Source organism: Calliopsis andreniformis, chromosome 12 (genome assembly GCF_051401765.1).
Source record: "Calliopsis andreniformis isolate RMS-2024a chromosome 12, iyCalAndr_principal, whole genome shotgun sequence".
NCBI lineage: Eukaryota > Metazoa > Arthropoda > Insecta > Hymenoptera > Andrenidae > Calliopsis > Calliopsis andreniformis.
Window position 1 is genome coordinate 15,695,581 of NC_135073.1, and position 22,790 is coordinate 15,718,370.

At 43.9% G+C, this 22,790-nt stretch overlaps 1 protein-coding gene across 1 annotated transcript; it reads left to right on the forward strand.

The window, feature by feature from the left end:
• The first annotated feature begins 1,471 nt into the window (after positions 1 to 1,471).
• Positions 1,472 to 22,608, forward strand: Otp (orthopedia homeobox). Its single transcript, XM_076389853.1, has 9 exons — positions 1,472 to 1,517; positions 6,183 to 6,323; positions 6,651 to 6,832; positions 17,799 to 17,976; positions 18,476 to 18,655; positions 21,587 to 21,901; positions 21,955 to 22,293; positions 22,337 to 22,527; positions 22,570 to 22,608. Exons 1-9 carry the CDS (start codon positions 1,472 to 1,474, stop codon positions 22,606 to 22,608), a joined length of 1,611 nt encoding a protein of 536 aa, XP_076245968.1.
• The last annotated feature ends 182 nt before the right edge of the window (positions 22,609 to 22,790 follow it).

Below are 22,790 nucleotides of genomic sequence, written 5' to 3' on the forward strand. Positions count from 1 at the left end.
GAGAGGAAGAGGGTGGCTGACGGAGGGTGGCCGTCGTCGCTGAGGGGTGGCGGAACGAGGACAGAGGAAACGTGGAAAAAAGGTTGGAGGAAACGAGAAGGAATGCTCTCTTCTCTCCTTCGCCTCGTCTGGCCCCGCCGCCTGCCGCCGCTCGCCCCCGCTCGCCCCCGCTCGCCTCCGCTCGCCTCCGCTCGCCCCCTGACTCGCCCTTCATCCCCCTGCATCCACCGGACGCCGTGCTCACCGGCCATAAAAATAAAATTTCAATAAATCTCCGACAGGGGGTAAGCTAGTGGGGCATCCAGAGGGCGGGCTACTCGCTCATTGGAGCCGCGTCCGTGGCGGTTACCGCCTACCGCAAAACAGAGACAGCTAGACTACAGTAACCTGGATAGAGTTTACCTCGGATATGGACAGCCCCGCCAACCACCGTACTCTGCGAGCAGAACACTGCCACCACCGCTTCTCGATTTCTTTCCACCCGTTTCCCTATCTTTTTTTTCTTCATCCCCATCGTCATCTGCGACTTGCACGCTCACCTTCTTCCTTCCCCCCCGTAGCCTTCTTATTCTTCTGCTTTTTCTCTTTGCCAGACTTCCCACTTCACCTCTGTCCCAGTCGCGTACCTTTCTCGTAAAGTGCTACCGGAAGTACGCCGATTTTATCGGCCTGTCTCACGAACCCACTGGGTTTTATGAACTTAGGTAATGTTCAGGGGCTGTGATTTTGATAATGTCCCTCGGCGACTCCACTACTGCTGATAAGATCATTAGCACGTGGAGGTTATTAGTATAGCTCGTGGTAGCTTTCTTGAACCTATGGATAAACTTTAGTAATCTAGTCTACTTCTACCAAGTATCGGTATTCAAACCATCGTCCTGGTAGACCTCGATTGCTCTGAATCGAAGAATTCTACGCACCTCCGAAATCAGCACCTCAGTTACTCGAATACTTCGACTCTAAGTTTCTGCATCCTCGTCGAACTACGCAGCAAACGATGCTCGAAGGGGTCCCAGCTGCTCCGTTGCGTGTCTTCTTCAGGCTTCTCTTCAGCTAGCTACGTTCCTGGCGACGGTGCCGAGTCTGAAGCACAGCAGCGATTTAATATCACGCCCACAAGCCGGGAACAAGAGCGAGAAAGACCTAGCAGGAACAACGGGGGAGAAGAGGAAGCGTGTAGGGGGGTGGTTCGCGCTGAAGAGAGAGGGAGAGCCGCGAGGTTCGAGGAAGGTGGGGGAGCTCGGATATGGCAGCCAGGCAGTCCGCTGTTTGCCTTGCTGGGGCACGGGCCGTTCCTCGGTGAGATCTCGAGTATAACGCATTGTCGTGCTAAATCAACGCTAAATCGCACTATCCCCTGGTTGGTGGTGTAATACGTTTCGACAGTCGGTACTTTTGAGGGTGGTACGCGGTGACACGCGGGTTCACGGGACACCACGATCTCTGTGACGGGGGTTACGCCGGAAACGGCATGCTCAACAACATCTCTGCTGGTGGTTCCGTACACGGTATCTCTGGTAAGTGTTGACTGAAGAATTTTATTTAGATAATTCATGCATTGCTTCTCCAGTTTCAATCATTTTGGAGCAGTTTTGTAAAGTGTCTTTTTCTGTACTACTCGAGGGATGAAGGTTAGACGAAAGTACTGATGTTGATAGTTATAGAGATTTCTGTTCTTTCTTGTTCCTTTTAGGGTGTGTAAAAGTTCAACTAGTATTTGTAGTAGTGCCTAATTGTTTATTGTTTAAGACCTGTGTTCAGGTTTTGGTTGGATCCAGTTGTGAGAGTGAAGGACGATGGATGCTCTTTTACAATGATGAGAGTATGGAGGCTAGATATTGATGATTTTTATTGGTTTCCTATTACTTGTTTTCGTTTAGAATGTCATGGCAGAACGTGTAAAATTTTGGTCACTGTTAAAAGTCATCTGAGAATGTTAAGAGGGCCTTGGATACAGGGACGTTCATTCTGTCCCGACGGCAAATAATGAACCGTAGATGGAGAGTAATTAGTTTCGAAGGGCTTCTTTTAATGCTGATATGAATGACTGACTAAATTATGATTTTATTGGAGATACCTAATAAAAGATTGTATTTCTGTGATTTGCATAATGTTAATAATCTTTTTAAAATCCGTAAACACTGATAAGTAGTCTCCAAATATTTACTCTTTATAATACTGGCGTTTCTCTGTACATAAAAATCCCACTGTGTAGATATTAAATGTGTAGCATTAATTAAGAGCGAAAAGTTGTACAAATTGTATGATCATCTTCATTTAAAATGTTGTTAATTGTGAAAAAACGATTCATGGAGTACTAACAAAGCATCTATTAAAATTCTGAATTTGTTTAACGACAGTCTAATTCCCAGTTATAATTCATACTGATGCTATCGCGTATATAAAATACTTTTCCTAGTTATTCTATCTGTGCTTCAATTCTCAATTATTTACAACCTTTATTCTGAACGGAAATATTAATTTTAGTATTCATCTGTTCCATAAAAGTGCAAGATGTGTATGGAGGAAGCGTTGACCGTCGGCAAGTGTGCTTCTATAAATGTAACGTGTCTCTTGTAAATTAGAGAATACTTATAGCCTTAATTAAAACTACTATTGAGTGATATCTTAATCAATAACTTGACTTAATTTTAATTTAAGTTTCTTTCTTCGTTCCATTTTATCAGAGACAATTTCCACGACACAATTTAAAACTACTTCACTTAATACCTAGTCGGGCATATTATACAGTTTACTACTTAAAAATGTATACCGTCAGCGTACAATTAATATCCGCGTCTTCTATTTAATCGGTTCATTTTGTGAACTTCACTTTATTTTTATGGAACATAAAAGTCAGTTGATGTGCCATTGAAAGCCAAACGTTTGTGAAACGGTGAGAAAAGTTTATCGAATGGAGAAAAGTAAGACTACGGTATCGGTAACAACACGTGGTCGGCAGGTCGCTTCTCTCTCGCTCAAGGAAACCGCTCTTCGAGTTTGATGACCTTAATTACCTCAACACTGATTACATTAGGCGGGAAGTTAAGGAACGATTTAGAGTTGGGATGTTCCTAGTGGATGAAACTGAGGAAAGGACGACGCGTTCCGTCGATTAAGGGACAATTACCCCCTTCTATTTTTTAATTTTGATGTAGTAAATCGAGATGCCGATCTTAAAAGTATTTTTCTTCAAATGTGCAATCTCCTCAATTCTCTACGTTTAAAATTTTCTAATTTTCCAACGATCCTATAATTCAGGCGTCTGCAGCCTGACGAGTGATTTTTCTCCCTTTTTTGTAAACGACGTGGAGACAAAGCGACGGCCGATGAAGTAATGCCATTACGGGCATCGATTGCATTTGATGCATCGACGATGCACAGAGACAATGCGTCGATCGCGATCGCGACATCCGAATATACGCGTCCGTCACGTCGTTTCGTATCGTAATGTGATTTATGAATTTATTAATCAGACGTTTTCGAGCGGGCGTCAGTCAATCAGAAAAAATTTTTAAACGCCCATCAATGTAAGGGAGAGATTGATATTAAATCACCTCTCGGCTATCGTGTTTCTACAATTTCGCGTCGAAGTTGAAAAAAAAAAAAATAATAATCGAAGGGGACATGGATACGCTCTCCAGCGTAGTCCTAGTCGTTAACATTTTAATTCGATTAAAAAGATCCGATAATCCGATCTTGCTGGAATGGGATTAAACGATCATTCCTCGGCGTTAATAAGAAGCAAAGCACCGCGAAGGAAGCGAGAGATTGTAACGCTAATCCTTGCAAAACAGCATTCTCGAACCGATCGCGCCTTGCTTTATGAATTTTTATTGATCCTTGTGCAATTAAGCGAATTCAATTTCTGGGTTATTTGCTCTTAAGGCTGAAGCTTGTTTTCCTATTTTCCATTTCTCTAGATTCGAAAGACTAAACGTGGAATCACAGAATGACCATGCAGAGTAAGTTGCAAAAAATATGTTCACGATTTTTACATAGAACACGAATTTCCTGGGATAAATTGAATCGAATCGAATCACACACGTTGTAGAGCGGCTCGTATCGCGACAATTCAATTTCGCGTGATCCTTTTTTTCAGTCTAGGCTCGTCGTTGAGTCAAAATTTGTTGTAAAATCGATGGAAGAATCCTCTCTCTGTTTCTATCGTTGGCAGAGACAAAAAATTACGAGGCGGAGATCAAAGGAACCTACCGAATTTCGGACAGGAGCGTGAGGGTGCTCATAAATACCGGGTCTTCCAGTAAAATCGAAATAAAATCATCAAGAGCCATAAAAATAAAACGGAAATAAAGACCAGTCATAAAGTTCATTCATACGAAGTTTCCATTGAGTAAACTGTTGACGGCTGCACGGTGGTCGGACCGTCATGATGTTTTTTTTTTATCCAAGGATGATCTCAACGCCAAAATGATCCTTCGACTCTTTTCCCGATCACCTTCTGTTTCAATAATTATTTTAATTCGCGATCTGTGTCGTTCATTATTCATTAATCGAATAATCGCTTTTGCCAGCAGCTCGACTTTCGAGCTTTATCGCATTTTCTATTATTTCCTTCCATCGCTTTTTCCTTTGATTTTAGATAACACCATTTTCCCGGAATAGTTCTATTTCCAATAAAATTTAAAAAGGACAGGAGAAACTGGAATTTTATCTATATTGAATGTTCCTCGTGTAAATTCCATGGATATAAAAGAACGAGGTATTTAAAAATAATCCAGACACGTGGCGCAGGGGATTCTGGACATTATTATTAACAATTTACGTAGAAACATCGAGTATCGGTCGATATTCACAGTACACGTGCAGAGAAATATCGTGTCCATGGGAACAGACAGATTTTAGGAGGGCATAACTTACTGAAAAGCCAATGTCAACATTTTTCTACTATTCCTACGATCATGTCGGCATCAGTGGGATTCCAGAGTGTTAACATTATTATGCATACGTGGTTTCATTGAACATTTTGAATGCCCGGGAATCAAACGGCGGAAATGAATCACCATTAGCGACATGGATTATAAAATATCGATGCAAAACTGCTGGCTCCTCGTATCAGCATATTTATGAAACCAATAAAATTCTTTGGTTAGTATATTATCGTTGCAACGCGTGTAAAGCTTCATAACGCTTGACGCATGGCTTGATACTTAATTAATGGCTTTGAGAAATTGGGCTTGCGGATAAATTACTATATCTATCCTTATCAACGAACAGTAAACCATCGATTTACAAAATTAGCCGAACCAGACTTCTTCCGTGCAGTTTTTTGGTTGATGATGATCGAAAATTGCGTTTAAGCTTCTTTTTTTATATAGAAAAGGACCTCGATAGAATAGGTTTATAGGACCTCAGTAGAATAAGATATTTGCGTCAGACTATCCCACAGAAAAATATATGGCAGTAGGTGTGTCTTCAGAACATCTTGCAAATACACCATTCTTGTCGCTCTGAAACATACATATACGTACTGCTTGCAGATGCTAGGGGAAATTCTTATTTATAATTTCCTAGAGTCTGAGATTTACTTGTTATTACTCATTTCATCTTGTCTGGTCGATTTCCTACGTCTTCAATCAAGCACTCCAATTTCACTATTCTATACCTAATTTAATTTTCCATAAAGATGGCACAATTTCCATCTCCCTAGTCTTCGTCACGATTCCTCCACTTCCGTCAGTGTTGTCCCTGGATCCAAGCCAAAACTCCCTAGATCGTGAAACCGAGTGGAACTAGTTTAGCCGATTACGTAAGCAGGCTTGACAAAACCCGACGACTCGCGATGGCCGCCTCGCGATCACGGGCATCGGCTAGCACACGTCTCCGGCTGTCCTCCCACACATTGTAGAAAATGCTCGACGACGAACGAACCACGGCCACGTGTTCGTGCGTGCATGAGACGGGGCCTGGATACGTGTGTTTGCTCACCTAGAAGCCGGAGGCCGGTGACGATTCTCGCACCTTCGTGCTAAGTGGCCCGTGCTCCCCTCACCATCGGCTCGCCAGCTTCTGCTCCTATACAAATTTAAACTACATAGAGCAGAAAAGGGAGTGAGCGAGAGTAGAGGAGGCGGCCGCGACCAGGGGAAACGGAAAAAGAAAGAGGCGAGAAGGAAGAGGAAACTGTAATGGCACGTTTCTTTCGTGTTTCGCGTTCGCAGGAGCGAAGGATCTTCATACGCAGGACTTGAAGAGGCACGAGAAGTTGGACGGTGTGCTGGGAGTGAATTTGGGATCCGGGTTGTCCGCCGGCGGTGGCTTCACGATTCATCAGGAATTAATCATGACCATGCCTGGCTCGGGTAAGCGTCTTACCGTGTTTAAGTGTTCCAGTTCTTTCATTCTTCTCCTTTTGCATGGACTTCCCTCTGGATTAGATTTTCCTCTGTGATTCTCTGTTTCGTCTGTGTTTGGTTCTTGATGGATTTGAGAGAAGTGAAATGTTTAGCATCATCTCCCGTGGCGTTCTTAGAACACCGTGTAATCTGATTCAACGTGCGTCACGAAGTAGAATCAACCAGTCCTGCACAGACCGACACTACTGCAACGTCATGTTTCCTTAGTCGCCAAACCTAATTCAATTAAGCAAATGCGAGGCTAGGAACTGAAACTTCATGCTTACGTTCCAGGAAACACGGCGGCGATCGGGCAAGGCGGTGACAAGCCTACGAAGCAGAAAAGACATCGAACAAGATTCACGCCAGCACAGCTTAGCGAGTTGGAGAGATGTTTCAATAGGACACACTATCCGGACATTTTCCTCAGGGAGGAGATCGCTGTGAAAATAGGCCTCACGGAAAGTCGAGTTCAGGTAGGTGACACACACAAATTCTGAGAAAGATAGCGACCCTTTAACTTTTCATCTCCTCTTTTCTCTGAAACAATGCTTGAAGCCTTTCACGTCTTAAAAATCGTGAGTTAAATAGGGGCGGTATTTCGTGCATAGTTTTATACTTCAAAGCATAGTATTGTGTAATTAATTATAAATTATATTGTGGACAACAAGAGATGCCTTTAATTGGCATAACCAAACAGCAACGTGAGCGTCTCGAAATCAATTTCATCGGCCTACCGTGGCTTTTCGGATTAAAGTGAAACTTGGAGTAGCGCTAAGCCTTCACCCCCGGGGTCTCGCATTTTGGTGAACTCCAGTTTGCCACAAGCCAACCGCAAAACTTTCCGGAATCTTTCCCCACCTCTGTGGTCAGACCAAACCTAAACATCATTGGAATAACTATAGAATATTGGCCAATTTACAGTATCAGTTAAGCAAGGTGTTCCTTTCAGTAAGTTTTTATCGGCATCAAGAAATTATGCAATTAGATCTACATGGTGACAACCACGATTGAAGAACAGGGAAAGACTGATATGTTGAGGCGGTATTGAAACTGAAATTGATAAAGCTCTGATACTGCTTTTGACCAACAAAGTCGCGGTGCTCCCCTCGCCTATCCGCTACGCTTTTTTAAGTCTCCGGGGCACGTCTAGAAAAACGAAGCTAATAGAAATTCATGAAAATTTTATTCGCAACTTGGAAGCGTCAGTCAAGCCAGGCGTCGCGCTGCATATCAAGCAGTCTCGCTCGTCTTCTTTCCCGCCGTGCCACACATATGCGTGACGTATACTTAGAATCTCACCATCTACATCTTTCCCCTATTAAGCCCAACGATAACGAGAAAATTCGTCCATCATATCTGAATTTCAACCTCCACCTGTCACATCCGCGTAAAACCCTCGAGTCTATTAAATCAACTGGCTAATCCTGTTCAGCTTTGCCTAGAGAATTTTTACAGCTGATCAATCTTTCACGCTCTCGATACGATCAAACTTTCATCCGTGTTGTTCTGTATACTCGATCGTATAAATTATTTTCTCTACGCTTTCTCTGTCGTTCCCAACTTTCCATGTTTAGAGAACTCCTCAGTATTTATAACAGAACGTGACTATTATAGTAGCATACCTACCCTTCTAACTCAAAGTTCAAATAATCGAGGATACTTGTTAAAAAACGGGGGAATCGACGAACGACGAGGAATCGACGTAGAAAGCTCGGTGATGCGAGAGGGAATTCAGCAAAGCCAGTCTCTTCTCGCCCCAGGACGCAGGTAGGCGCGCTCGAGGAGCAACGTGTACGCGGGTGGACGAGCAGAGAAGGGAGAAAGAGAGATCCGTGGGTCGTCGGTGTTCGGGGGTGGCTGGTCGCCTAATTGAAAGAGGTTTTCCGTGAGCGAGGGTAGACATCAGAGCGAACGAAGCGTTTCCAAGGAAACCCGTCGGCGGGCACCCGCGTGGAGAGGGACTCAGGCACCAATGGGGCTGCCAGGGAAAGGCGCCGGCGCCCAGCCTCGCTATACTATCGAGCGTCGCTATCAAAGATTTCTTGACTCGCCATGGCGGACTCGTTGCTGAATATTTTCAGGAGGGTCGATCCACCCCCTTACACGCACGACGCTGCATGCACACGTGACTCGCGTGCCTCCTGAGCGCGCTGCTTTTCATCAAGGGCTGCAATCGGTTATTAGTTTGCTGCAGTCACTCTTACGTATGGGTTTCCATGAAAAATTGAAACACTGTGCAAGGGGATTCGAAAGACTTTTTATTGCCACTTTTTTTATCGGTCTTTGATGGTTAGTTTTTCTTCATTTATTGTTTTACTTTTTTATCGGCTTGATATAGTAATCTATGAAGCTACTCGAATGTGGTTGCGTGAAATTGAAGTAGAGTTTGATGCAATCACCTTGCAACAGTGTTAATTTAACGAGATATTCGTTTAATGTTTGCATGTGTACTGGGTAGAAAGTATAGGGGTAAATAAAATACTTTAGGTGTTCCATAATTGCGTAGGAAAATGCACAGGAAATGCATATCTGAGCAACAAAAGGCGATAAATGCAGGCTTGTAGTAGGATAGAGACCAGGGCGAAAATAATCAAACGATTCACGGAGAGATTGGAAAAGCAGTATTCGCGGTATTAAATTATGCTTGCAGCCGGTTAAATGGCGATAGCAAGAATCGTCGAAAGAACGTTCCGCTGATGCAGATCGCAGAATTTTCCGCGCAAACGAATCGGCCGCGCTTTTAATCGGGCGAGAACAGTAGCGAGGCTCCGAAATGGATCAGCCGCGGCGAGTAGTGTAGAGGTAAAAATTAACCGACGACCATTTTAACGCGATGATAGCGTTCGCGCGTAGAAGAGGCGCGCCGTTGCCGAACCATTTCTAATTATCACCAAAATACTTGAAATAGTTTAATGAAATATTACGATTCATCGATCCCTTGTAATTTATCAACTACTCGAAAAGAGATGTAATTGCCGTTCCGTCTCTAATTGGCCGTTAATTAACAACTATTATATTGCTTGCACGGTACACGCATCGTCGGGAACTGCTTTACAATCAACAATTACTTGGGCTGGAGCATCGCGTAGCCGATCCTGGAATTATGCGAGCCATTTAATTACGCTTTGACGTAATAACGTTTTCAATTGTGCCACTCGTTTAGCCGTGGTCGAGTGCCGCGTCGGAGCTCGTCTGAGATACGCGATGGGTGCAATTTTTATCGCGATAATCAGATATTTAATGGAGTCGAGCCGCGCCTGCCCCGTATGAAATAGCCCTCAATCAGCCGGAATAAAATAATCAAAAGCCCGCTGACTTTATCGTTGAAAAATTCATGCGCCTCCAACGTTGACCTTTCACTCCGTTTAATTAGTAGTAATGGATATAATGAATTTTACATTAGACCGACTTTTATTATTTCGAATAAAATATAAATACTCTCTATTTATCCTTTCGCGTTCTTTTTACCGTCCAGTTCGCGCTGCAGCAGGACCTTGCACTTTGCACATGGTCCAAGTACGCGTACGAGAAACACAGTAAAGGATAGAATGAAAAATGAAAAAGATTAACCTTCTCTATTTGTTTCGCTCATCTCTTTTACTGCACTTGAAACTTTAGAACTCACTTTACAATTTCTCTAATTCTTGTCAATGATTAAAATTAAGGAAGAATTCTCACAGAAACCTAATACTTCAGATCTATCCTATACTGTCCCTGCATTCGGCAACTGTTACTCAAAATAATAAAATCATCGCAAAATGTGCCGCCCGAAAAAATACAGCATCACTGACAAAATCCAGCGATATTCGGAAATTCTTCGTCGGCAAAGCGACGATTCGACGGTCATAAATAATTTTGCGAGCTCGCGTGGAAGCGCGAAAAAAATGCTATCGGTCGAGAGCCCGTCCGGTATGCTTTTTTTTTTCTCTTCGTCCCTCTCGAAATCCGTGCATCGTCCAGGGGTCAATGGCTCTTTTTTCGCGCGCGGGTGCACTCTTTTTCAGCGCGCAATTTTAGGTACAACCATCCACGCATATTCCTTAGTGTCAAATATCTCTAGAATATTAATTAATCAGTACAGAATGCTTTGAACCTGGCTCGTTCATCCAGGTGTTCGAGGATCGAGTTTGCGCGTGCTTCCGCTCAGACGAAAGCTTTTTTGAGCTGGACGTTTATTGCAAATCGGACAGTCTATTTTCTGGGACACGCATCGACGCTGTACTGTTTTAATTACGCGTATTTTAATCCGCCCAGGAGACATTTTCTGTTTCGAAGCGTGGCCACCGCGCCGTCGGCGGAACGAGCTTTATTAGACCTGCACACAAGCCGATTTAAATTTAATCATAATGAAGAGGCGATTAAAATTGCAATCGTCCACGGAATAGAACCCATAGCGGCGGGCAGTTAACGTCTGCTAACAGGCATTTAACTTAACTGCCCCAGGTAACTGGTCGTTTCTAGGCTGAAGGGTCCTTTCCGATTACTACTGCCCGGAAATTTTATGGGGTACCGACCTTCCGTCGATGGCCACGACCCGTATGAAAGCTCGCCCCGAAGGAGAGAAAAAAAAAAGAAGAAAATAGAGGGTGGCAGTGAAACGTTGTCTCTCCGAGCTCTACCCTATCGCATTGCATGCTGATCGGTGCCTGCACTTCCGTTGCACGTTATCTGCCTCTGATCCTCCTGAAACGTGAATCAATACTATTAATGGACGGGGGCTCGAATGAGTGGTGAAATGGCTCGGTTTATGGGCCTGAGTTTTTACTCTTGTGGGGAGAAAAATGATAAGTTTCGGAACTCAGATGGGAAGTTAATCTGAGGGAAGTATCTTATCTTCAGATTTCATTTAATTAACTTGGTGGTGAATTTTTATAGTACTCAAATAAAAGGAGTTTCTAAAGCTAGACTGACACGTTTCGAAGAACTATCGAAGTCTGAATCAGTGTGCAGGATACGTAACAGTGCATTTCGACTGCTGAAAGTCACATATGCCGTCCTGGGAGACGGTCCACGGTAGCGAATGTCGGTATTGCTTTCAAAGTATCCCCCGGGAGCTGGACGAATGGCGCGGTGTCATTCGACCATCCTCTGGGACAAACAAGTGACTGCACCGAGGGGTAAATGTAGTTCGTTATTGTCTTGTCCTGAGAAATGGGAAATGGTTTCAGTGTTCGCTCGGAAAGTTGGTAACCTCGCGCCGTTTGCCAGTAGACCTCCATTCCCTTGCTACATTTTCCTTCAATCTTTCAAAAAAATTTATTTCGAAATACTTTTTAATTTCACCGTTCGCTCGGAATCATTTTCATTTATCGACGGAAAAATTCGTTCAATTAATCTCACTCGACGCGAACAAAAATATAAAAGAGAACATGGGGGGCTAATATGGAATTATGGGTTCGTATCGGTACGCATTGAATCAAACATCGAAAGCTGGCGTATGATCGATATGCAATTTCCATCTGCAAAATTTCTGCCCGTAAACTATCAGTGATCATTTACGCGAGATGCGTCCAACATATAACCAGACACGTGTACAGGCCAATCGGGTGTTTTACGATGGCGCATCAAACACGAGCGCGACAAGTTTCGGCTGCAACGCGAATCACTCTCGATCACGGTTCTGTCGCGCGCGTTAAATCATCGCAGCATTGTTTCTGGTCCCTGTAACGTGTACGAACGTCATCGAGCGAATATCGAATATGGTCGCACCGAGATGTCCGTGAAAAATAAATCAACGTTCTGGAAGGGCGGGAATAATAATACACGACCATAGGAGACATTAGCCTGATATTAGATGTGAAATGTGGCTTGATGGATCTCCGATGCTTTTTACGTACTCCATTAGATTATGAATGAAATGGATGCCTTTCCAATGAGAGCGTGTTTAAAATATCGACCCATCTTGTTGATCGCAGCCTATGGGTCTAAAACCGCTATTTCCTGTTTAATTATGCACAGTATTTTCATTGGAAGCTTCGACGAACGCGTGAAATCTGGGAAGCTGTGGAATGACTTTTCTATTAATACTCTATTGATATGGGATTCTAAAAATAGCCGATACTTCTGAGGTTTCCTATGATGGATAGTTAACAAAATTGTATCCCCTACATACAGGCTTAGATATTCATCTGCTTTTAGCATAAAGAAACTAAAAGGAAATTAATACAAGAAGGAAGAAGAACTAGAAAGAATATTCATTTTAAAAGTCTCAATGAAATAGCAAGAGTTCAAAGAGAACGAGATACTGTCTGGCAGCCACCCCAACGTGACAAACGCTTCAGCCCTACGCGGCCTCGACGAAGATTCAGCGCGTCTGCTATGCAGCAGCCTATGCATTTTAAGGGAGGGGTGATTTTTAATGCCGTATAAATATGCATAGACCGCGATATTAGCTCTTACGTGTCGTCGGCCGAAAAATATCACGCTGGGTACCGCACGCACACCAGCGTGCACGCGTGCACACGGACGTGTACAAACGCGCTGAGAGAAAAGCATCCCCGTGTACGCATGCTGCGGCTAGGTATGGTGGAGAACGTGGGGTTCTCAATGGATAAACTATGTCGCCGCGATCACCCTAGGGAGCATCATCTAACGCCCATTTTGTTATGACGCCTACCGACCCTGAATAATTTCACACCCGCGAAAAGGCACGACCGCGCGTGGGGTGTGGATCACTGCCCCTTGACCTTAGATTCGCAACTTTTACGATTCCCCTTTTTCGGACCTATCCTTTAGAGGTAATCCTTGGGTGGATCGTTGATTAAGGAAAACTAAATAATTGGTTCCCATGGTTGACTTTGAAAATAGGGGTGAAAGATTATATGCAAGAAAAAAGTTGCGCTTGAGTAAATTGATAGATCGTTCTCCGTCGTAGACTCTCGCGATCGTACTTACCTCGGAAGATAAATCGAGTTCCACGAGCAATTCGAGCTAATTTGACGACAGGCATCTCGGGCCAACGATATTGCGTCCGTGAAATAATAATAAAGTATAAATGGATCAAGTTTACGGTCCGTCGTGTATGCGAGAGCTGCAAGTATATATTTTATCGGCTGTTCCAGAGACTTTTACGAAGTTCCCCCGTGCTATGGAGAAGAATGTACATTTTTGTGTAACTTTGTGGGGTAGTAGATTTAAATGCTTTGAAGTTTGTTTGAAATGGCTCGTTCATTGTTACGTCATATTGATTTAACTTATTAGAGAATGAGAACTACTTCCGCGGCGAAATGATTTAAAAAATATTGAACAAAACTTTTTCTTGAGAGTAGAACATCAAAGAGCGCGAAACGTAGAACGAATAATTAATTTGAGATCGGCGTCGTTCAATTTTCGAGGGTGATCCTCGAATTTTAATTCCGCGTGACGTTAGATCACGACGATCCACTAATGGCCCAACGAAAATGTCCCTCCTGGCGACGTAACGCGGCATGAAACAGTAGGCGGGCCGGGGTAATGCGTCTTGTCACCCTCGGACAGAAGCCCGACCACCGTCATCAATCAGGCTCGCATCGTACAAACTTATGTAGTATTTATTTTCATTAAATATTAGCCTCCCGCGCCGTCGAATCGGATTTTTCTCCCTTCGCAATAGGGGAAAGGGAATTCCTCATTCCTCAATCTGTTAATAAATGTATCTAAATAATGTTCACCTAATCAAAATCACAGGAATATCTACATACTTCGATTTGGAACTGTGCGCATTCCAAGTTCAAGTGCCACAGCGAATTTCAGTGGAATAATGCAAACAGAAAATTTATAATTACCAGTATGAGATAATTTGTTACATTGTAATGAACCGTTTTATAACTGTTACCGTTTCAACTTCAATTAATTCGATTAATTTTAATGAAATTCCGAAATATTGAAACGGGAGCATCGAAGGTTTTTGGAACAGGGACGAGGTTGTTTCAAATTCGACGATTGACGCGGTGTCTGACTTGCGACGGTATTATTCTACTTCCGCGGCGCACGTGCGATCTTCGAAGACGAGGTTCGCGCGTTTTACCACAAGGAAGGGAATCTATTCTTGGGGGATAAAAGAACCGACGGACGATGAATTAAGTTTTCATCGTGGAAATGTTTTTCTCAGCCCCATAGCTCGTGGAAAGTCTCGAAAGAGAAACGTTATCCCGCTTTGCGGCGATTCCAGGCATTTTTCCGCGAAGTGAGTCGAACTATTCTTCAATGGCGTGCTGAAAGCTACTTCTATATATCTTGGGGTCTTGGGCAGATCCCGCCGCTTGCCTTGATGGCAAGCTCAATTTATATCAACGCCCGTTGAAACCCCCTTTACGAGGTCTCGCCGACGCCTCCACCCCCTAAACCTCGCCCTAACCTTTAGGCCACCCCCGTCTTGCCTGGCCAAACCTTGCTTCTTGCCGTTTTCAGACCCATTCAGACCTGGAGGAATCTTTCCTCGAGTTAAAGTGAACTGTTCGCAATTGACGCTGAGAAATAGAAAAAAACGCAAGATCTTCAAGCTTTTTCTTCCTTCATCTTCACTCCTTCCTTTGTCACTGTTTACAATATTATTATACCATTTATGTAGATAATAAAATTGCAGGAGAACTTTTATTTTGAAACTGACTACACATGAGATTAAAGGAACATTTCCTGTAACGTCAATGAAACGTGTATTAATCCATGTAAATGAATTAACGATAGGAGATACAGACAGGCAGCAACCAGAAATTTTGTTAGACGCGTAGGATCATGAAACAGTATTTTCAGATTGCGTCTTCGATCGTACGTTCTGATTTGGGGCCCGGCCCTAGTCATCATTGCCACTGATGCTGATTATTCGAGAGCGTTTGCGTTCGCTTCCACCCTCGCCGTGATTCCAGGTGCTTCCTGGGAACAGCTGCCGCGGCGCACGCGCCTCTGCAACGGCGATACGGTGATTGATCAATTTTTAAAAAGCAATGTTCCTAATTGACCCGCCGGCCCGTCTCGAACTGAAGTATTATACCCACGAAAGCCACCGAGCCACCTTAGTCATCGAAAGGTGTGTACCGTGGTTCGATCCAGCCAGTTGGACCCTTTACCTTTAGAACGCCTGTCAATCCGTTTGTTAGAAGTCAGTTCATGCGTCTAATTAGTTAATGGAGTACCTCGCTCAGAATATTTCTTCCGATGTAGAATCTTTTGATATCTGAATAGCCAAGTATTTGATAATGATAATGATAGTAACATTGTGGGAGACAATTAATTTATTCCCTTTCAACGAGGCTGGTGCTCGATTTTAAGGTACACGAATTTAATGAACGGTAATCTATCGATCACGCGAGGTATGCAATTAGTACGGGTACATCAGTGCGAATCACTTTTGTCCGCGCGTCATCATAGAGGACAATAGTTTCATTCCTGTCATATCAGGCCATATCGTGATATTTGTAATTAACACAATTTCATAGGTATCTGGGATCGTTAGTGATCATCATTGCGTGTGCACTTTATATAAATGTGGAACGGTTCGATGACTATTATTATAGAGTGTGTGGTGTTGTTTTATGATGACTCAGGCTTGCCTTGAACTAGTCCAGGACGAAATGGATATTTAAAACGTCCCAAAAGTTGAAGAATAATTCATTCAACCATGAAAGATCTCGAATCTAAGGAATTTTATCAAACTGAGAAGAATCTTAGTCGGAATAATCCTTTGCTCGTTTAAACGAACACGAGTGAAGCGATCGCCCATCATCATCTGACGCGCAGCTCCCGATATCGCGCCCAGTCGACGAAAGCTCTCATTTTGCGAGCAGTTATTTCGTAACAGGCGTCATTAGCATTCACCTGCGTTAATTAACGGAAGTTCTGCCGTACGTGCATGCAGACTGCATCACAGCCACCAGCCTGGGGGAGGGGGTGCACGTGATAATGCGCGATATATGCCTCGACAGTCCCTTGTGCTTTTTCCCTCTTCTCGCTTGTATCGTCGATGCTCACGTGGCGTGTAACAGCGAATTATCCACGGGCTTTTAGCCGTAGTTCTGCTGTAGCCGTACCGTGAAATCGACGCCAACCACACCCACGAATACCGCAAGAAGCATTGACATCACGGGAAGAGGAAAGGGATCGAAAGCCAGAGGGAGGAACAGGTTTTGCATATTCTTCGGTATCGTTTCGTTAAACGCGAGGATAGGATCGAGCAGTTCTTTCGGTTTAAGAGAAGAATACGATCGTTTCATCCTGTACAACAGTCTTCACGCGGATATTATTACCTATAAACGCTACGCTGGTGGGTGATCTATAGACATTGATTCGATCCCAACGCACTTAACACCACCCACCTCTAATGCCATTCTCTCGTCACGAGCGTCGATCCTTGAGAGCACAGACGTGCCAGATGTTCCTAAGCTTCTCCAAATGATACAAGATATCCCTAGATAATAAGCCTCGAATAGACAGAAAATTCCTTGATTTAGGGAAGCAAAGCCGTTCTGGAGAATTTCTGAAGCTATTCAAACCTCGAGCTGCACTTTAATCTACCTTCACCTGCACACTTTTTTAATATTTTTAAAGTCCTTCGCATTTTGCTCCCCCAACCACAAACAAAGTTTCCCAAAGTAGAGGCCTCAAGTTCATCAACAGGCCATCAACAACAGTTTTTATTCCCTCCGAACTTAGTGGCTCATAATAAACCGCCTTCGCCAGCGGAAATCCGACGATCGCTTTCTGGCAATACCTGGAGTACACTGGAGCGTGTAAATCCCATATATCCAATTAGATTCGTATAATCCCTGCATGTTAGCAGAGGGTGTCTCCACCCCACGAGCTGGTGGACTGTCTCGTTCGCTCTCAACCCCGGAAGCAGACCACGGTTTCCGTTACTCTCGCAGGTACGTGCGCGTCGGAGGCGCAAGCGCGCATCGCGCTCTAATGCTAAAGTACTAATTTATGGGCACATATGAGATGGCTATAGCGCGCTTTGCCGTGCCACGAAAGGGACTGGTAGCCCGTCGGAGCAGGGCGGAGGGGGACGGTGGGGGATGCAGGACGAGGGTATATCGGAGGAACACAGGGGTGGGCTTTGCATGCGATATCAATAAATCAAGTCCCCGGGACCCCGGCAGCTTAGGGGGCCACTACGTGGCCAGAATCAACAGCTCATAACGTCGGCTAATAGCTACTCGCCGTGGGGTCGAAGATATTGTCGTAACACCCAGGGACATCTTAACGTCTTGCGCCGAATTTGCTTTTGCGTGGGCGTGAAAAAATCTCTGGCAAAAAGAATTATGAAGGGAGGGTTGAAACCTTTTTTCTGATTTTATTACGTTAATATTTCTAGTTATATTTATAGGAGAATAGGTTTAGTATTAAACCTGTGTTACAATTCTCAATCTACCCGAGTCTTAACTTTAGTTTTATATTGTTCCTTGGTAATTCGATCGAATCTGAATTTCTATTTTCTAATTATTCCACTTATCTGAAAATTTTTAGGTATGGTTTCAAAATCGCCGAGCGAAGTGGAAGAAACGAAAGAAGTCATCGCCAGTGTTCCGATCTCCAGGCACGTTGTTGCCTTCACACGCTGGTTTGCCTCCATTTGGGATGAGCTCTGATCTCTGTGGTGCTGGAATGTTTCATGGGCCTGGTGAAAGATGGAGCATGGGACCAGGTCAGACGTCAATAACTTATATCATTTACCTATGTCAATGAGCGGGATTCCTTGAGAAACGAATCTCGTAACCTGCCAATAAAAATTTAAAGTAAATCATCAATCATTAAGAGATTGATATTCTCTAATACGAAGGTAGACAAGCCATCGTACGTAGATTAGTCGGAGACAACAAATTAGGACATCCTGCATTAGCTATATTCAATTTCTCGTGTCATTTCGCGTGCATATAATTTTATTATCAGGATTTCGCACACAAGTGCGACAGGGAATATATAATGCTTTAAATATTTGAGCTGTAGACAAAGTCTCGACAGTGATCCTCTTCTAATTTAATCTCTGATGTCCATCGTCTTTGAAAGTTCAAATTATCACTTCTACTGTCATCTAACGACGCGAACAGTTTTTTGCGTATTTCTTCGATCGATCAAACTTCGAGTATCTTTTTAGGATGAGTCACCCCAGGACAGACTTCTAATTGAAACCACTCGTGTTACAGGTCTTGGGCAGTTAGGTCAAGGGGGTATGGGAATGGGCGGTTTTGGGCAAAGTTTAGGGCAACTTGGCCAACAAAACACGGGGAGCCTCGGCTCGAGCTTGGGTCTTGGTAACTCTGGGCTTCCCATCAGCAGTTCATCGCAGACCGTCTATCAAGCCAGTTATGGACTGAATTCCTTTGGTAAGTTAATCCCATGAATAGATAAAAGTGTTCTCAACAGCTACTGAAGTATTCAAATCATTAGATATCTTTTCTATTTAACTTTTATCCAAGAATTCACTAAAATATCACTAACAGCAAAGCATAAGGCTTGAATCCTACACTGTTCATTCAATTTTGGAGAACGACTCACTCATGAGATCGTTAAAATCATCGTTTCTAGGATAATAAAATTTTATGTGTTGGTCTTTCAAAACGCGATTTGGATCTTCACTGGCTGCAAATGAATCTTTTAGGAGAGGAATATTTTCTATTCCAAAAGAAGGAACATTAACGCGGCTGGCAAACGCAGACGCTTATAGGCGGTTCGATAATCGTCTTGCCAAACTTTTGGACCGTGGTCCTCTAAAAAAGACGATACGCAAACAGTATCGGGGAACTCGGTGCCTCTTTGACGAAGTCGTTAAACGTTACGGTGCATTATCGCTCGAAGGGGTTATGCGCCTGCATGTAAGGAATTTGAGACAGAAACATAAACTCCGTCCTCTTGTCTGTTTACGCAGGCAAACCTCGAGCCTGGTCTCGCACCTAGGTGCGAGATCTTTCGCTGTATATTTACCATAACATCCCGATGCAACCTGTCTTGGTTGAGTTACGCTTCTTCATCCTTATCCGGGGACCTTGTACCTTCGGAGCTGCCTCGGAACACGAGGCGTGTGTGAAATTCTTTGTCTCACGAAATTCTGTCCATCGCGCGAGTCCAGGCTAGAATATGTTCACGAACCATGCTGACAATACCTATTGAAGGAGCCTAAACGCGAGGTCACGTAACGTAAAAGTCGACTCCTACGACTTCCTGATTAAAAAGTAGAAAAAATAAAACGTTTCAATTTTGATGGGTCGGTTTGTCGAGTTTCAGTAGAAAATTTTCCGTCTAAAATCTCGAATTTCAGAAATTCGCTCCAAGAAATTTAAGACTGACAGTGAGACAAAAATAGGAGCAATCAAGTATTGATCACTTGTTATATTTATCTGGACAGTGTCCTTCTCACTTAAGTGCTTCTAAAATCGCTCGATAACTTCTATCAAAAACCATTTTACCATTGGTGAATACATATTGACACGCATAAATGGATTAAATCGATTGAGTATCCCTCGACCGTCATTTCCGTGCTTAACATAAGATTCGTTTCCCCATGGATATAGAATTTGCAATCGACTGTCATCGAATTTCGCCGCCTCTCGTATTTTGTTTGTTTCGTGTGACTTGGCGCATTTATTTATGATGGAGATTCTTGCACACTTGATGGTTAATTGAAAAGCAATATCTGCCGCTAGGAAAAACAGCATACTATAAATAGACATCAGAAAATCCGCGAGGAGGAACTCCAAGCCCCAATAAAATGTTTTGTCACAAATGTGACGATGCAGCTGCGTCTCTTTTTTTAGGATTTCTATAATATTCCACAAATAACTTTTCACTCAGAATTTCAAGAAAAGATTGACCACCTATTAAACGAAAATGAAAGCTCGGATTCAGATTCGAGAAGCAAGGGAGCGAACAGTATGGCGAAACTGCCTTAGGTGTAGCACAGTTTCACAATGTATAGCACCGATGTGAGCGTGTCTCAAACGCGAACGCGTACCTGTGTACACACGTAACACGTACAAGGTGTCAATTATCACGTATTATCGCCGCGGGCCAGGTAGCGTCAACCGAAAGGAGAAAAATCGCCGTTCCACAGCCGCGATTCACTCGTCCATGCGGTGGTTCGTGTGCACTCGGTTTGAGGTGGACGCCAATACTCCTGAGGTCTGGCCGCAGTCAGTTATCCGCTTTTACTCGTCGGTAATGCCTAGGGCAAACACCTTTTAGAGGGACGTCTTATTTCTCGGTTCTCGATGATGATTAGCATCGAACGGTAGCTGGTGGCTGAAAGTTCGCTGGTTCTAAAGTCGATTACGGAGATCTATTTTGTTTATCCTTCGTCCAACAGACGTGGTCATCTATGAGGTGTGAATTAACGTGGCCGAAAATGCCCGATTTTCGAGTCGCGCGCGACTTTGAGGAACGCCTTTAAAATCGAGACTCGAAATGGCTCCATAAACTACGTTTACCTTTCAAATCAGTATGTCAGAGGTGTTACTATTGCTGATGGTTTAATAATTTAGTCTGTTAACTAGGTATTCTGTAACAATTAGAGATAAAAGTAGTAGTCGTTGTAGGATAAAAAAAGAAAAGAGGTTCTGGATTGGTGTAGTCTGTTCAGACTTAGGGTTAGAGTTTAGGATTCCAAGGAGTTTGTAGATCGACCAAGGAATGCCGTAAAATCACGTACATCGGTGCCATTAGTTATTCCATTCTTTCATAGGGCTCGCTAAAAGGGGCGGCATCGTAGTCCTCCGCAAACTTGGTGCTTTCGCCTCGATACCGTCATAAAAGGATCCCTTTTCCCCGTTGTCTCTCGGCGAGCCCACCAACGTGGCGCAGGAGGCGATGGAAACGACTTTACGACACCCAGTAGCGCACCCCACGCACTTTGTGAGCCTACCGTATTAATATCTCCTGCGAAGAAGGGAAACAACGTTCTCCTGTGCACCTGCGCTGTGGTATCGCACCTGTGAATTGCCCTTTCGCTACCTGACCCTATCGAGGGATCGTGTCTGACTATCCGACAAGTAGCTAAGAAACTAAGAACAAAGCTGCATCAGCGATAAGCTGGAGCATCTTCAACCTCAATCACAGACAGCAGAATCTACATTGCATTAAATTGCGACTCTAACAAATACATATGTATTCTGGTCTTTGCATTTAAGATGCTCCATTGTCCAATATGAATGACTTCCTCACAAGTACTAAACAACAATAACACCACAATATCAATATACATGAATAGAATTAATCTTAAGAAAGCCCCTTGGTTCCTAAGTAAAATGTATTTGAAGTTGCAGGTGGTGTCCACGTGTCAGTGTCCCGGGGCTCGCCTCCGGGTGGATCCAACGTGGATGGGAGTCAGGGAGGTCTAGGCTCGGCCTTGAACTGCGGTCAGGGCTCGCCTGGGACGACTTCCGGTAGCGGTGGCGGCGTGGTTTCCTGCGTGGCGGCCGACGTGAACGCGACGGAGGCGTCGGATTGGAGAGGCGCCCACAGCATCGTGGCCCTCAGGCGTCGCGCCTCGGACTCCCAGCAGTATAGCCCACAAGCGCAACCACCATCTGGAGGGCCGTCCCAATACGCACAGGACATGGAGTACAATTCCGTTTACTGTTGCGCTTCAGAACTCGCTGGTGTAAAACTTCACGACAATTAATTCCACCAGGGAAACGCTCAGGGGATGGACGTCAGTTGGTGGACGGCGGTTCCGAACAGTCGACGTGCAGGGTAACGGATCGAAGTGGAAGGACGCATATTTGTCTATGGATGACGGAGGGGTTTCCTTCTGCTCGTGAAGCAGAGCGTACGCTCCCACTCTCTCAGCGATTTCAACGATGGACAGCGCCGTGGCTTGCGGTCCGTCAGGTACATGGTACATGGAAGAGAACGAAGGAGGTTGATGGAGGTTTTTATTGTTATACCAATGTAAGAATTTATTGGATTTTTTTCCAATGGTATCACAACTTGGATCACATTTCACCGATATGTATGAGACGACAGATAAGTTCGAGACTAATATCAGCTGTAGTAACAACGAATTTTTGAAGGTTTCTATGGTCATAATGGAGAATATACTTCTGGGAGGATAAGGCTTCAGCGAACATGGTCACCCGCTGAAATCGCGGAGGATCGTAAGGCGAATGCATTGTTTTCATCAACTTTGGCGAGTGTAATGTTAAGCAACTTTGTATGTAACTTCGGTGAAGTACGTTTCGTGAAAGTCGGAGCTGCATGGGAAGTGAATGTTTAGACTGAACAAAGTAAATGGACGTTATTGCAGCGTTCTGAGTACGTGGACGGTGAACGCGTAAAGGAATGAAAAAGAGAGAAGCTTTGTTAAATGAAAGGATAAAGCATAATGGCGTCTTCGAGAGAATTTGTGTCAGATTGAAGGTGTGCAATCCTGACAAGACGCGGTGGCATATAATTCATTTTTATCACCGACGTTTCATGTTCCCTTTTTAAGTATCTCACCATTCTGCAGTCTTAATTTGATCAATA